Source organism: Ovis canadensis, chromosome 4, assembly GCF_042477335.2.
Source record: "Ovis canadensis isolate MfBH-ARS-UI-01 breed Bighorn chromosome 4, ARS-UI_OviCan_v2, whole genome shotgun sequence".
Lineage (NCBI taxonomy): Eukaryota > Metazoa > Chordata > Mammalia > Artiodactyla > Bovidae > Ovis > Ovis canadensis.
In genome coordinates, this window is record NC_091248.1 from 92,023,903 (window position 1) to 92,039,189 (window position 15,287).

The 15,287-nt window shown below is 62.2% G+C and overlaps 1 protein-coding gene across 15 annotated transcripts in view; it reads left to right on the forward strand.

Moving 5' to 3' along the window:
* CAMK2B (calcium/calmodulin dependent protein kinase II beta) overlaps window positions 1-15,287 on the forward strand; it is a 91,031-nt gene that overhangs the window by 64,287 nt on the left and 11,457 nt on the right. For 3 of the 15 annotated variants that reach the window (XM_069586884.1, XM_069586892.1, XM_069586891.1), the window contains exons 6-16: window positions 632-704; window positions 3,865-3,967; window positions 4,060-4,143; window positions 4,847-4,941; window positions 5,246-5,368; window positions 5,806-5,889; window positions 6,683-6,725; window positions 7,650-7,724; window positions 12,617-12,654; window positions 12,811-12,882; window positions 14,342-14,386. In XM_069586884.1, the coding sequence (XP_069442985.1) occupies window positions 632-704; window positions 3,865-3,967; window positions 4,060-4,143; window positions 4,847-4,941; window positions 5,246-5,368; window positions 5,806-5,889; window positions 6,683-6,725; window positions 7,650-7,724; window positions 12,617-12,654; window positions 12,811-12,882; window positions 14,342-14,386 (835 nt within the window). Of the gene's footprint in view, window positions 1-631; window positions 705-3,864; window positions 3,968-4,059; window positions 4,144-4,846; window positions 4,942-5,245; window positions 5,369-5,805; window positions 5,890-6,682; window positions 6,726-7,649; window positions 7,725-12,613; window positions 12,655-12,810; window positions 12,883-14,341; window positions 14,387-15,287 lie in introns of all 15 variants that reach the window. The other 12 variants (XM_069586895.1, XM_069586885.1, XM_069586886.1 and 9 more) reach the window with 7 other exon arrangements.

Genomic DNA, 15,287 nt, shown 5'->3' on the forward strand with positions numbered 1-15,287 from the left:
GCTTGGGGCCCTGGATAGTGCCAGGCTGCCCCCAGCAACCCCAGTGCTGCTATGGAGCTGAGCTGTCTAGCACGGCAGCCAGCTGAAGTTTATTTTAATGAAATGACACCCGCTCCCACACACGTGTGCTGGTGACTGCAGTGTTAGCACAGCCTCAGAACAGAGAGGGGCACTGGTGCCCAGGGCATCACCCCCGCACCATGGCACTGGCCTGCCCTCTCTCCCTTGCCCTTTCACCTCTACCCTCCCCTCCTATTGTCTGGGTCTCCAGCCTGCCTTGCAGGGTGTAGATTCAGCCCTGGCCTTCCTCCCCAAGGGCACCCAGCTCAGGGCCAGGCATGGCCAGCATGAACCTGGGGTGGATGCAGTGGGGTCAGGCATCTTTCCTTTGCGGGCCTGGTTAGAGGGGAGGGCATGCCTTGTGTTGACCTTTGAGAGTGAAGAGGGAGCCCTAGAGGCCCCCTCCTAGCCAGCGTCTCGTCTCCCATGTGGCAGGCAGCACCTTGATTCTCTGCTTCCCCTGGGCCCCCACTGGGCTGGAGACCCCACCACTCCCACACAGCACCCTTCTCCTGCACCCCGCCCACTCTTCAGGGGCCATCCGCACTAATGCGCCTGCTGTTTGCTGCAGTCACTGCATCCAGCAGATCCTGGAGGCGGTTCTTCACTGCCACCAGATGGGGGTCGTCCACAGGGACCTCAAGGTGAGTCCCCCCCGCTCTGTGCCAGGTGCCTGTTGTCTGTAACTGCATGTCGTGTTTAAGGGGAGGCTCGGGGGTAGGGCAGTGCCCCAGAAGACACGTGTGTGTGGGGATGTTTGCATATGTGTGTTCCTGTGTGTTTTTGCATGGAGGTGTGTGCCTGAGAACATGTGTGCGCATGTGCATTGGCACGTATGAGCATGTGTGTGCATGTGTTTGTGTTTGAAGGTGCGTGCTTGTGAGAATGTGGGTCTGTGTGCACACATGGACATGTGTGTATGTGTGAGCATGTGTACATATGCATGTGTGTGAGACTGTGTGTGCATGTGTGTGTGTGTGCATGCATGCATGTGTCTGTTCACATCCCTCCCAATGCCTCTAGGCTTCAGGGCTGAGAGGGGACAGTTGTCAAGAATCAGCCTAGTAGCACATGTCCACGTGGGGTCTCGCTTTCTGGACTCCAGTTGAGATTCGGACCTGGCAGGAGGGACACAGAGAATGTACCTGCAGGTGGGGTTGATGCCTTGGGAGCAGGAGGTGAGGGGCCAGTTTGGTCTCTTCAAACTTCCAGTCCTTTCTGCTCATCTCTGGCCCTTGGCTCAGCTCTGGGCAAACTGCAAATCATTTAAAACAAAGGTTGTCACCCACAGGCTTCTGGGTGGTGGGAGGGGCCTTCAGGAGGAGCTGCAGCCTTCCCACCTCCCCCTTCCTCCTTTCTGCCCTTCCGCCTCCCCCTTCCTCCTCCTCTCAATCTCTCCTCCTTTCTTTGACTCAGCTTTCTCCAAGTCTGAGTTTGGGTCAGTTTCTTCTCTCGTTGGTTTTGCATGGGGTGGGGGGACCCTGGGCCTGCATCCCTGCTGGTGGTGTTTGAGACCAACCTTCTCGTGGGTGCTAGGGCTGAATGGAGTGCCATCTTTCTGGGGCTACCCAGAGGTGTGTGTGTGTGTGAGCTGATGCTGTGGAGCTGCTCTTGGGGGGATGTCCCACCAGGAGCAGGCCTGGGACGCTCCCTGTGCCCTCATGTGTCCCCGCTCCCACTCGGCATGTGCTGTGTGGTCCCCTGTCCTCTCATGGGTCTGCCCAGGCTCCCCGCCTGGACTGCCTGTCCTGTGGGTGCCCCTCTGTCTCTGTGTCTTGTCTGCATGGGCCTCACTCAGGGGCCTCTGGGAGGAGGGCTGCAGGGAAGAGGGCACGCATCCCTCCTTCATCCTGAACCTTATGATGCGTAGCAAACCTGGAGCCCAAAGCTCCGAAGTGCAGATGGATGCTCTCCCCAGCCCGGGTGTGGCCTGAGGGCACACAGAATCCTTGCTGAGAAAAAGAAAAAGGGGTTAGGGCCAGCTGGTCTCCTCTCTCCCACCAGGTGTCCCTCCTCCTCTAGAGAGGCCTCTGTCATCTTGGCCGAGACAGACCTCCAGAAGCAGCACTGTGGTGGGTCTCCTCTCAGCCAAGATGTGGAGGGTGGAGCGAGCAGAGGGGCTTGGTGCCATCTTGGTGGCTGTGAGGGAGCCAGGGTAGAGCCTGGGGGTGGGAACATCCCTGTGCAACCCAGCTGGGTCCCCTCCCTCTCCTCCCAGGGAGGAGCCTTCTTGCCCAGCTCTCCCCAGGGACCAGGTTCCCTTAGCTCCTTCTTCCCAGAGAGGTATTCTAAGTCACTTCAGTTGTGTCCGACTCTCTGTGACCCCATGGACTGTAGCCCACCAGGCTCCCCTGTCCATGGGATTCTGCAGGCAAGAATACTGGAGTGGGTTGCCATTCTGTCCTCCAGGGAATCTTCCTGACTCAGGGATTGAACCCACGTCTCTTATGTCTCCTTCACTGGTAGGCGGGTTCTTTACCACTAGCACCACCCGGGAAGCCTAAGAATTTCCTTGGGGTGGGGGTAATCTGATCTGTAGAAGCTGAGTCAAGCCCCCAGCTGCAGCCCCTAGCCTATAGTATTTCAGACTTCTTTAAAAAAAAATTTCTTTTTTAAACTTGAAGTATTGATTTGCAATGTTGTGTCTATTTCAGACTTCTTGGTGTAGGGTTTGTGGGGAGGTAGGGGTCCCCCTGCCCTACTCACACTGGAAAAATCAAGGTGTTTAGGGGCCTCCCGGCCATGCTGGTCAGACGGGGCTGAGTATCCCCAGCACGTGTCACCTGGAGTGACGGAGCCTCGACCGCCAGCTGTGTGGGGCCTGGGGAAGCTCTGGTTTCTGCCTCATGGGCTGGCGCGCTTCATCTATGCCCCACGATTTGTCCTCACATCCCTGATGTCCAAGCAGCTTAACTCAGTTCGGTTGGCGGCATTTGTCTTTCTTGGTGGCACTAAGGTGGGCAGCATGGTGTCAGCAGACCTTCCTGTCGGGAGGGTGGCCTGGTGAGGGGGCTGAGGGCCGGGAGAGCCCTGGGCAGCCAGGGATGAGGAAGTCCAGCGGCTTTGAGCTCTGAGTGCTGCCCTCTGGGAGGTGGCGAGGCCGGTGGGACAGGCTGGGGTGGAGGAGCCTCGCCTGCAGGACGCAGCGCGCAGGGAACTCCTCGGGCCTTCAGGCCAAGTGTTTCCGGTCACTGGGCAGCAGCTTCCTCGGCACCCCAGTGGGACAGGGATGAATACCCTTTCTTCCAGCATGAGCAAGGGCATTGCTCCCCGAGGCTGGGAGGTCGGCACGGGACCCTCCCCTCCTGTGAGCAGCCAGCCCAGGGCTGGTGGGACTTGGATGTCCTACTCTGCTCTGGCCGCGGGGGCCCTTGGTTGTTCCTTCTTGCCCTTTGAGAGTCTCCATCCTGCAGGAAGTGCCTGAACCTTCCAGCAGCTGCTCTCATTGTGCGGCCAGCCTTGGTCGGGGGAGGGCAGCGGGGGTCTGGCCCTGCATGGCCTGCTGGGGCCTCCAGGATGTGCTGTTTCGGTCCCAGTGCCCCGAATTCACAGGCTTGCACTTTGAGAACCAGCTTCCCTCAGCTCTAGGGCTCATGTCCCTGCCCCTGGTGAGTGGGGGACAGAGACTGTGGGGTGCAGGCTCTGGGGTGCGCTCAAGCCAAAGGTGTCAGCCATGCTGGGGGACACCCATGTGGTCAGGGGACCTGTGCACCCCTGTCTGCCAAGGGGTATTCTGTCCCCCTCTCTCTGGTGACACCCCTGGGTGTAAACTCCACACCCTCGGGCTGCTCACCTTCCCCACAGCCCGAGAACCTGCTCCTGGCCAGCAAGTGCAAAGGGGCTGCAGTGAAGCTGGCGGACTTTGGCCTGGCCATCGAGGTGCAGGGGGACCAGCAGGCGTGGTTTGGTGAGTACCTGGCCAGCTGGCTGGCCGGGGGACAGGGCAGGGGTGTTGGCCGCCCCTGTGGTCCTTCACACCACCCTTTCCCCTCGTGCTAGGGTTCGCTGGCACGCCGGGCTACCTGTCTCCAGAGGTCCTGCGCAAGGAGGCGTACGGCAAGCCGGTGGACATCTGGGCGTGCGGTGAGGCTGGTGTGCTGGGCGAGGTGGGGCTGCGCCCATAAGCACCGCACCAGACCCACATCTGGCTGCCCCCAGCTGGGAGCACCCTCCCCACCCAGACCGGAATTACTAAGACAACCCTGGCTGTTGCCGAGAAGCCCGCCACCTCGTTGCCTGCCCTGCACTCAGCAGAGCAGTCTGGAGAAGGGGAAGCAAGTGCCCGGATGGTGGATGGATACTGGAGGGGTGGGGGCTGTGTGGACCACCCTGGCAGGGCTGCTTCCTTGCCAGGGGCGTCTCCCCGACAGTCAGTGCAGTGGAGGGGGCTGTTCTCGGGCCTCCCTGTGAAGTAGAGTCAGGGGGCAGAGGAGCTGTTTATGCCATTCTGCAAACATGAGGGTCTCCAAAGAGGGACACTGATTGACGCTGGCTGTGGGGATGGAGAAGAGGGGGCGCTTGAGGACCCCAGTGTCCTCATGGGACTTGCTGGCTTTGGGCAGCGACTCCCACCCTAGCCAATGCCGAGAAACTAGCTGAGGATCCTGTAGCTGTTAAGTACCAGGGCTGGGCATCTGACTCCCATCCCGGGATCACATGCCAGACACCTCGTGGCAGCATGTGACTGGTGTGTGGCTGCGCTGGTGGGCTCTGCTGGGCTGTTGGGCTGCTGGGCGTGGGCAGCGAGGGCAGCAGCCTGAGGCCCCGGGCTCTTGGCTCTCCCCAGGGGTGATCCTGTACATCCTGCTCGTGGGCTACCCACCCTTCTGGGACGAGGACCAGCACAAGCTGTACCAGCAGATCAAGGCCGGGGCCTACGACGTGAGTGCCAGGACCCCCAATCCCTCCCCATCTGGGGGAGGCAGGCTGGAAGAGCCAGGGTGTGGGGTGACACCCCTGTTTTCAGTTGGGGCCCTTTGGAGAATTCTGTCTTCTGTCTGGGGAGAGGGCTTCAGGCTCCCCTTTGGAGAATTCTGTCTCCTGTCTGGGGCGGGGGCTTCAGGCTCCCCTTTGGAGAATTCTGTCTCCTGTCTGGCGAGGGGTCTTCAGGCTCCCCTTTGGAGAATTCTGTCTCCTGTCTGGGGCGGGGGCTTCAGGCTCCCCTGTGCCTGGTTTTCCTTTCTAGTTCCCGTCCCCTGAGTGGGACACGGTCACTCCCGAAGCCAAAAACCTCATCAACCAGATGTTGACCATCAACCCCGCCAAGCGCATCACGGCACACGAGGCACTGAAGCACCCGTGGGTCTGCGTAAGTCGCACCAGCCCCGGACCACCCCCTAGCATGTTGACCTTGGGCCCTCTCCTCGAATCCAGTGGGTTGGTCCTGTGGTCTCCTGAGGGCCATGTGGCTTGGGACGTGCTGGTGATTTAAAGGCCTCAGTCCCTGGGAGGACAGGAGCTCCATGAGAAGAGGAACCGGCGTCTAGCGTGTGAGGGGATGGAGTGGCAAGGAGGGTGAGGGCCAGGTGGTGGTGGGGACAGGTGGAGTGGACGGCCACAGGAGGTGATGGACTGGGAGATTAGGCAGGCCGTGGGGACAGGTGGCCTCCGGCTGCACAAGAGCCCCAGTGGTGCTGCTGCCCTGAGCCACTCCCTGACCTCCCCTCTTTTGAGCCCCCCTTGGGGTCAAAGCTGATGCTCCTCGGGGCTCCTTGCAGTAACGCCCTCCTCGTTCCCTCCCCACAGCAACGCTCCACTGTGGCCTCCATGATGCACAGGCAGGAGACCGTGGAGTGCCTGAAAAAATTCAACGCTCGGAGGAAGCTCAAGGTGAGACGCTGACCCCAGTGTGTGGCCAGGGTGCCCTGCCACGCTTACATGCTCACGTACCTGGAGGGGCTGAGGGCCCCACACTGGGGGTGGCTAGAGGGGTCCCAGCAGGCCTGGCAGGGGTCCCAGCCACCCAGGACAGGCTGCTGGTTGGTGCTATCCCAGAGCAGGTGTGCCAGGTGGACTTGGTCCCTTCCACGGCAATGACACCCAAGGTGCCCAGAGGTCGGCTGGCCCCTCCTCAGTCCCCCACGCTGCCCGTGAGGTGTTCCTAGGGCTCCCTTGTGGCAGGGGGCTGGGAGGCATGCCCTGTGGTCGGCCATACTGTCTGGGTGGGAGTGAGCTGAGAAGCTTCTGACCTGGGGCACTTCTGGTCAGGAGAGCAGCCAAGCTCTGCTGCTCAGAGGGGCAGGAGGGAGGGGGCCCTGGGCAAGGAGGCTGTTAGGCACCAGGCCCGTCCTGCCTACAGGCTGCTCTGTGCTGAGGGCGAGTGTTCAGGCCTGACCAGGACCCTGGCTGCTATGCACGCACCTCTCAGGGAGAGGAAGGGCTGTAGGGAGAGGCAGACCCCCAGCCTCAGTGTCCCCAGGGGTCTTGAAGCACTTTAGAAGCTTCGTTTGGGGATCGTTTAGGGCCCAGGACAGGTCACTGTTAATTCTGCATGAGGTGACTTGTCTGGGTGCAGCTGGTGGGCGTGTAGAACTCTTGCCTGTCTAAGAGCCCTTGAGCCCAGGTCCAGGGGTTGTGGGAGGTGGGGGTCTCCGCCTGGCCTCAGCCGTGCATCTCTCTCCAGGGTGCGATCCTCACCACCATGCTGGCCACACGGAATTTCTCAGGTGAGAACAGCCATCTCCAGGAGCAGCAGGCCTGCGGCGGGAAGCCTGGGGAGTGACCCGCCACCAGCCGCCTGCCCCGTCTTCGCCCCCATAGTCCCGTCCTCTGCTGCCGGCCCGGCCCAGCCCAGCCTTCCTCCCTCTGAGACCCTTGGGCCTCAGAGGAGGCCTGGGCTCTGGCCGGGCCCCCCGAGGGCCCGTCCCTGCGTGTTGGGTCTGTGTCTGAGCTGCCTGCCGGCGGGCCGCAGTTCCGTGTGTCTGTCCAGGCATTGGTCAGCACCTCTGTGGCCTCGTTGTTGTCCTGAATCCTCTGAGCACACGTTCTGTGTTGGGAGAAGGGAGGCGAGAGGAGGCTCCGGACACGCTGGCTGGCGGCCGCCCACTTGGGCACGAAGGGTGGGCAGGGCTGGGGGCGTGCGGCCGCTCCGAGGGTCTGTCGGCGACCCTGAGGCCTCGGGACAGGGCAGGTGGCGGGGACAACGTCCCCCAGGCGGGGCTGCCGCCCCCTCGCTCTTCTGTGGCTTGTCTGTCGCCCGCGGTGCCGGCGCGGGAGCGTCTGTGCTCGTCCTCGTTGTCCGTCTGCATCGGCACCCGCCCCATCCTGTTACCTTGCTGTGATCCTGTGCTGCCGGGCCGGGGGGCATGCTGTCACACCAGTACTAATAGGACGTGTCCTGTCGCACGCCCGGCCGGGCACCCGGAAGGCCCCGCTGGGGTTTTCCAAGGAGAAAGGAGGCAAATGCTTTTCCCAATGTCAATCGGTCTCCATCTTGTTTTCACGCTCCTGTGAAAGGGGTTCTGGAACCATCCGTCACCTAAACCTTGACTCTAATCTTCTTCTGCTTCCTTTGTCTCTTCTCTCCCCTCACCTCGCCCGCCCCTCGTCTGTGTCCGCCCCTCCCCTCGTCTCTAACCCGGTGCTAACAGTGGGCAGACAGACCACCGCTCCGGCCACAATGTCCACCGCGGCCTCCGGCACCACCATGGGGCTGGTGGAACAAGGTAGACGTCCCGCCTGTCGGCATGCAGCTCCCCTCGCTGCACGCAGCCGCCAGCAGGGCCTTGAGAGCCACCCCAGAGGCCCCGGGAGCCCCTGCTCCCGCCGTGGACACACACCCACCGAGCCCCCACCCTGGACAGGGAGCCAGCACCCATGTCCCAGCAGCCTCGCCTGTTATAGGAGGGGCCAACCAAGGTGACCCCTGAGCCATGTCACCCTGCGTGCATTTGACTGAATTCTCCGGCCCCGATTCCTGAGTCTGGGGGTCGGGAGACCCCCACTCCACTTCTGCTCCGAGCCCTTTGCTCTCTGAGGCTCACTCCCCACTTGTCTGTCAAGAGCCTGTTTAGAAAGACAGGAAACCTCTTTTCTGGGGCTGCTGCTGGGGGGTTTGAATCCCAAATGGGAACCCTGAGGAGAAGGGCATGGGCAGAGACTCTGGCCCTCGAAAGCCCACTCGCCACCCCATCCACCCGGAACTTGGCCCCTACCTGCCCTCAGGGACACGCACTGTACTCCTAGCCACTCATACTCCATATGAGACCAGTGGTCTGTACTGACCACGTATGTCTGCCCGGTGAGCCCCAAGACGTGGCCCTCGGTCTCCCAGAGGATGACTGAAGGCCTCCTCTTGGTTTCCTTCTATGAGGTCCCTCACCTCATCCCCCAGCCCATGAGGGGAGCGGCAGAGTCTGCCCATCTGCTGCTGCTGTCTGTGAAGGGCAGACCTCCCAGGGAGTCACCGACTGTGACCTGGCCAGACCCCATGAGGCTAGACCCCAAGACCTCCTAAGGGGCCCATGGCCCCAACCCAAGCCGAGGGTGGCATGAGCTTAGGGGGGTGGAGCTGCAGCTGAGGGCCAACCAGGTGCTCCCCAGATGGGGTCATGTGGCTAGAAGAAGCCCTCTTTTCCTGCCGCTGCCTCAAGTGTCCGCGGGACAGGGCAGATGCCCAGCCGCTCCCAGGCCTAGGCCCTTTCTTCCCTACATGTCCAGCCTGGCTCTTTCCCCCGACCCTGCAGGATGCACAGGCCAGCCTGCCACCCAGAGGACCCCAAGTGCTGCCTCCTGGGGCACTCAGGGCAGGGCCATCCTGGGTAGGAGGGTCCACGCTCCTGTTGTGAGCCCAGTGAACAGGTCCAGCAGGCCAGCCTTTCAGGGGCTATCCTGAGTCAGCTTCATTTTCTGGGCCTTTCTGGAGCACCTGGGGGGAGGGAGGGGCAGAGGGGCAGGGAACGGTGAGACCAGGGGCTCCTGGTGAAGACCGAGGGCGGTGAGCGAGGCAGGCGCCTCTGAGCCGCCCTCTGCCCGGGGCTCCCGCCTGCACTGCCCGCTGCCTGCAAGTGGATGTGGGGCGTCAGTGCATGAGGCCGCGAGCATGTGCGGCTCCGCCCTGGGCGCCCAGGGCCTCTGTGTCCTGGGGTGGTCCATGCATGTGGACGGAGCCCAGCATGGCTGTCCGTGAGTGACGAGCTAGGGGATGAGGTAACGGCTGGGCCGTGTGGGCTGAGCCCTCACAACCCTGCTAGGGCAGCCCACTTCAGCCAATGTGCTGGACCCAGCAGACATGGCGGGTGAGGGGGCTCAGCCCCAGGGACATTGCTTCTCTGTGGATGATGGCCTCTGGGGTGACATAGAGCGCTCGGCCAGCGGAAGACTGGGTGTCTGTAGACCTCTTGCAGTTCATCAAAGCATCCTGGTTGGTCCCACTTGGCCTTCACCGAAAGGAGACTCAGCCAGACTGCTGGGGTTCAGCGACGGTGTGGCCTTGAGGACCCAGGGCGGGTTAGGGCGGAGGGCTCTGCTTGTCTCCCCGGGGGTCTAGGATGCCTAGTTGGTTCACCTCAGTTCCTGCCACATAGTAATGAATTTGACTTGAGAAGACACGAAGAAACTCCCTGTGCCTTCAACCGCTAGAATAGATGGGAGTTAACAGGATCCTGGTTGATCTCAGCCAGAGATGTGAATTTCTAGGAAATGCGGCGGACAGGAGCTGTGGTCAGGATGGAGGCAGCTGTGTGTCCAGACGCGGAGGTCTGGGGATTCCCAGGGAGGAGCATGTGGGAGTCAGTTCAGAGAACAGGTGTCTGCTCCAGGCTTCCCAGAGCCTGGGCCGTGGTGTGGTCTGTGTCCCCAGAGGGATGGCTTTTAGGGAGCGGAACTGGTACTGTCTTGAATAGCCTGGTCTGGAATGTGGGCTCTGACAGAATCAGAGACTGAAGGGGACCCTCCTAAGACCCAGGGCTGTCCCAGGTCTCCATTTGCCTCCAGCCAGGCTCTGACCCACGGCCCCCCTTTCCTGCCCAAGGGGAAGCCCAAGGCACAGCTGACTCCACTTCCACCAGGGCCCTGAGCTGGCCCTGGCTTTACTTCTCAGACTGGCACTGGCCTGCGCTGGTTTTGAAGAGCTGGCTGGGAGCGCCGCTGATCACTGCTGTGTGGCACTGGGAGGTGACTCTCCCCAGACTGCCCACCTTAACTTGGGGGCTGGGGGTGAGTTTGCTCTCCTGCTCAGCTCTCACGACAAGTGCCTTCAAGATGGGGTGGACACCACTTTCCCCCAGGCCTGTCCGGCCAGCTGGTTGGCCAGCATAGACAGGGTCCCTGGGCTCTGTGACCACAGCATGACTCCCACTTCAGGGGCGGCAGCGCCCTCCCTGCACACTGGAGGTGAGAAGGAAGCAGAGAGGTGAGGTCAGCAGGGGTGGCCTGCTGCACGGGAGTCAGGCTGTTGTCCCTGGAGGCTCAGGAGTTCCCACATCTGACGGGCTGGGTGGTTCCTCCGTGGTGAGTTACAGGGAGGCAGACGTGGCTGCCACCAGGGGAGGTTTTCCATTATCCCCCCAGTGGAAGTGGGCCGTGGGCCCAGAGGCCTGCAGGGCAGGGCTGCTCCGGCATCAGGGTGTGGTCCTGAGACCAGCCTCACCAAGTGAGACCTCTCTCTTGGGAGGATGAACAGCAGAGCGGCCAGGCTGGGGGGACAAGAAAAGGCCTGGGGTCCCTTCACTCACTGGGATCCTGTGGTAATTCTCATGGGGTGAGGCCTGCCAGATAAGAGTGGGGCCAGGAGTCCAGCTTTTCATTAAACTTTGCCCTGTGAATCCTAGGAGGAAATCAAGGGTATTGGGGGGCTATTGGGGAGGAAGCCTGGGGACTGAAGCTGCGCCCAGTGTAGCGGTTCTCCGATGACCCCACATTGGTGTCCCCATACAAGGCCCAGAGGGCGGCGATGGCCACCTGGACAGGAAAAGGTCATCAGCAGGTGGGGGCCCAGCAGCCGGGGACTGGCCTGGCCACCCTACTGGGGACCTTGATCAGTGGTTCTCAAACTGAAACAGCATCAGGATCCCCCAGAGCAAATGAACGATTAAGCTGACCCCACCTGGGAGGTCTAGGGCTGGCCCAGGCTGTGATGCAGGTGTTACTGGCGGGGAGCGGTAACGGCTACATCCCTCTGGGTCTTAGTGCCTGTCTTTCTGATGTACCGTCCAGAGTCAGTAGTCTCCGGGGATGTCCCCAGCAGCAAAGTGCCCCCTGCAGACCTGCTGGGGCTCCCCAGTCCCTCTAAGCAGGGCTGGTTAGCCAGAGCTTTCGGAGCCGGCCGTGGGGGCTGTGCCACCTTCTTCCGGGGCAAGGGACCCTGCCCCTGGCATCTGACCCGGGCTGCTTCTCTAACCTGCACCGGCCGTCCTGGGGCACCGCTTGGCGTGAGCGTGGGCAGGGCGGGCGAGGCAGGAGCCGCTGAATCCGGGCTGCAGACTTGTGCTCCCTGCCTGAACCTCCACAAATCTTGTTTTCTCTCTCTCTTCCTTCCTTCCTCATTCCCTCTCTTCCTCTCCTCACCTTTCCTTTTCCATAAGGTAAGCCGACTTCTTCTTTTTTTTTAAGTTCTGTAATTAAAACTAACCGCTGTGGAGGGGGCAGGCGCTGGAGGCTGAGGGCCTGTGGAGGTGTGGCAGGTCACACCTCTCAAGCTGGTGCACAGAGAGGCAGAGTCGCTGAGTGGGCTGTCCTGACCTCTTCGGTGGGGTGGAAGGTTGGGGTGAGATGGGCCGTCTGCTGTGCATCTGAGAGGTGGTGGGACCTTGGGGTGCAGGTGGCCTTTTGGACCCTCCCCCAGGCGTGTCCTCCTGTTGCCCTGACTCAGAGCTCAAGGTCCTTGGTGGATGGCCCCTGTTGGCCCTGTCAGTGCCGCCAGAGCAAGGGCAAGAAGTGGCCCAAGGCCGGGGCTAGGAGGGAGAATGAGGCTGCCCCGTGTGTGTGCGTGCTCTGAACCAAGAGGCATGGCCTGGGGCCTGGCCATGGGGGCAGAGCTCTGAATGCTGTCTGCTGAGGGAGGGGGTCTGGGGGGCTGAGAGCAGGCAGGCCCCTGGGCTTGGGACAAGTCCCTCCCTATGTGGGTGGCCAGCTAGAGCCCGCTTATCCCTGCCTAAGAACATGGAGAATCACCGGGAGGTGCCCACCACCCCAACCTGTTGCCCTGTCCTGTGTTCTCATCTGGGGCAAGGGCAGTGCCCTGCCCTCCTTTTGGGGGATCCCACGTGCTGCCCACCTGGAAGTTGAGGTCTCAGGTGGGAGGAGAAATCTTGTTGTCCTCCAAGGTCATGGGGGAGGGCTGGGGGAAGCCCCTGTCCTGGGGACAAGGGTCCTCAGGCCGCCCTGGCCAGGCCGCCCGCAGGGTGGCCCTGCTCAGCACTGGGCACAAACCTGCTCTGTCCCCAGCAGGCCCCAGGTAGCAGAAGTCACCCTGCCTTGGGACTTGGGGTGGCCCGCTCACTCGATCTTGGGGACCTGGGCTCCTTACAGGCACCCAAGGTTGCCTCACGCCAAGGGGGTGGGCTGCAGTGGGAGCCAGGCCCCTCACTCACCATGTCTGTTTTCTCCAATGCAGCAGCCAAGAGTTTACTCAACAAGAAAGCAGATGGAGTTAAGGTGAGGCACTTGCTCGGCCCAGGGGGCAGTGGTTGGCCCCCTGCCCCAGCCTGCAGCGTGGCCCAGTCCCCAGAGCTCCTCTGGGCCTCCCCCATCTCGAGGAAGGGGTATGAGCCCTCATTCTCTCCCTAATGGCCTCTCTTCCTCTCTCTGCAGCCCCAGACGAATAGCACCAAAAACAGTGCAGCTGCCACCAGCCCCAAGGGGACGCTTCCTCCAGCCGCCTTGGTACTGAACCCCTCTGCCCCCTACTTCCTGGCCATCCTCTCCTGTACCCCGGCTGTGTGGTGGTCACTGTCAGGAGGCCTAGGGTAAAGCCAGGGTCTGGCTCCCAGCCTGTCTCTTGACAGACAACACCTAGCCTTACTAGCCCCTCTGCCCTGGGATGTGGGGATGAGGGAAGACCTCAGTTCATGCAGTGCCAGGGAACCCATCAGGTGCAGTAGACAGGCCCCTGGTCAGCAGGGGGAACCGTCAGGGGTCCGGTGAGACTGAGACCCAGGGTCCAGGCACCAACCTCAGTTCCTCTGCTCTCAGGAGGCTGGCCAGGAACTCAGCGGGGCTGGCTCTGCAGGGGGTGTGGTTCAGGCTAGGGGTGGGGACAGACTGCCAGCCCCTCCCCTGGGTTGTGCGGGGTGGGGGGAGGGAGGATGCACTGTCTGGGAGGGGTGGGTTTTGGTTTCTCCCTAGGGAGAATGGATGAGCCTGGCTTTAGCTTCAGAGCCCACCCAGTGATCTGGAGGGAGACAGAGACCCCTTGGCTTTCCCTGGTGACAGCCTAGCAGTGGCTGTGGGGTCTAGGGCAGTGGCAGCCATGGTGTTCCCCATGAGTCCATGTGCTACAGGGAGACACGCTTCTATGGCTGTGCTGGCCTGTGGCTGCCTGGAGGGTTCAGGGGTTCCCCTGATGGGGAGGGGTGGGCAGACATGAGATCACAGGGACCCACCAGCTCCAGCCTTCATCTGGAGGGTCCTGTCCAGGGGACGGAGCCGGTGGTGCAGGGGTGTGGCCAGTAGCACGGCCCTCCTGCCCAGGTTGCTGCGTGCCTATGGTGTCTCGTGTAGAGCAGGCAATCCCAGGAGGTTGCGGTTTGCTGGTCTACAGGTCCTGAGTTTGCTGAAAGTACACTTGGCGTCCCCACGGGCCCCAGGCCCTGCTACTGGGAGTGAGCCCTGGACTACCTGTGGGGAGGCTAGATTTGCCAAACGGACATCCACAGCAAGTGCAGGTGTCGGGGGTGGCCTTGGCCCAGGAGGGGAGGGTCCCACACGCCGGCCTTGTAGCCAGCCCCATCTCGGACCCGTCCATCCCATGTGCCGCCCCCACTCCATGACATCTTCAAACCTGTGCCCTGCCCGTGATGGGCAGGAGGTCCGGCAGCAAAGAGAGAGGGCAGAGCGCCCGAGGCAGGGACCCCAGGGTGCGGCTTCTCACCCCCGCCCTCAGCCCCAGTCTCTCTATTGGCCTCCGGTCACTGGTGCCCTCGAGGCCCTGGGCTGGTCTGCTCGTTCCATCCGCATCGCCCCAAACCCCTCTCCAGCTGCTCCGCTCCCTGCTGGCCATCTGCCTCCATCCTGCTCTGCTGCCGCCCTCTCCTCTCCTCTCCCAGGCTCCTGCCTGGGGGCCTCTGCTCTCCTCCTCTTCTCACTGCGCTCTTTCCTTCCTCTGTGCTTCCTTCTTCTGTAGGAGCCTCAAACCACCGTCATTCATAACCCAGTGGACGGGATCAAGGTACTGCGCGTTCCTCGCCACGCTCTCGGGGGCGTCTGCTCAGCCGGGAGGCAGACCCCTGGCCCTGGGGAAGGTCTGGGATGTTGACCCTGGGGAAGCATTTGTGCTGAGACAGGTGTACTGTGACCGGCCCCCCTCGAGGCAGGACAGAGCCCCCAAGTCCACGGGCTGCTCCTTTGGGGAAAAGCCCCAGGTGCCGCCCTTGGAGGCACGGTTGTACCAAGTCCCCGGCAGACACGGGAGCCTGGGCTTCCTGCCATCCTGAGCAGGGTCCGCTTCTCAGACCCTCTCCATCCTGCCCTGGAGGGTGGCCAGGCCCAGCCTGGTCAGGAGCAGCCGAAGGCAGGGCCCACTTCAGAGGCTCAGGGTGCCAGAAAGAGCCCGGGTGTCCTTTGCGGCGTGCGGCCAAGGGCTGGGAGTTCCAGGGGAGAAGGGCCAATGGGGGCTGCCCTGTGTGCCCCCCAGTGTGGGGCCAGGAGGAGGGGGACAGCACAGACCCTCCTGCCCTCACCCGTTGCTCACCTCTGCCCGCCGTGCCCAGTGCTTCCCGCTGAGCTGACCCCTTCCTTGCTCTTCCTCTGCTCTGGCATCAGCTCCCATCCCATCAGCATTTTCACCCTGTGGCCAGGGAAGGGGCTGGCTTTCTGGGGTGGTGGGAGAGCTGGGTGGGCAGCCCAGCTGCATTTCTAGGACCTCACTACCTTACCCCCACCCAGACTCCCACCTGGGCCTGAGATCCTCAAAGGGTCCCCACACATCCCGGCCACAGACCAGGACAGGGGTGCTGTGGGCCACTGCATCTGGGCTGACCCAGCCTCGAGGTGCTGGGAAGAGCCTGGGCGTCCACGGTGACTCAGGCCAGGGATAGGTGTTCCTGGGACCTGGTGTCTGGGGTGAGGTG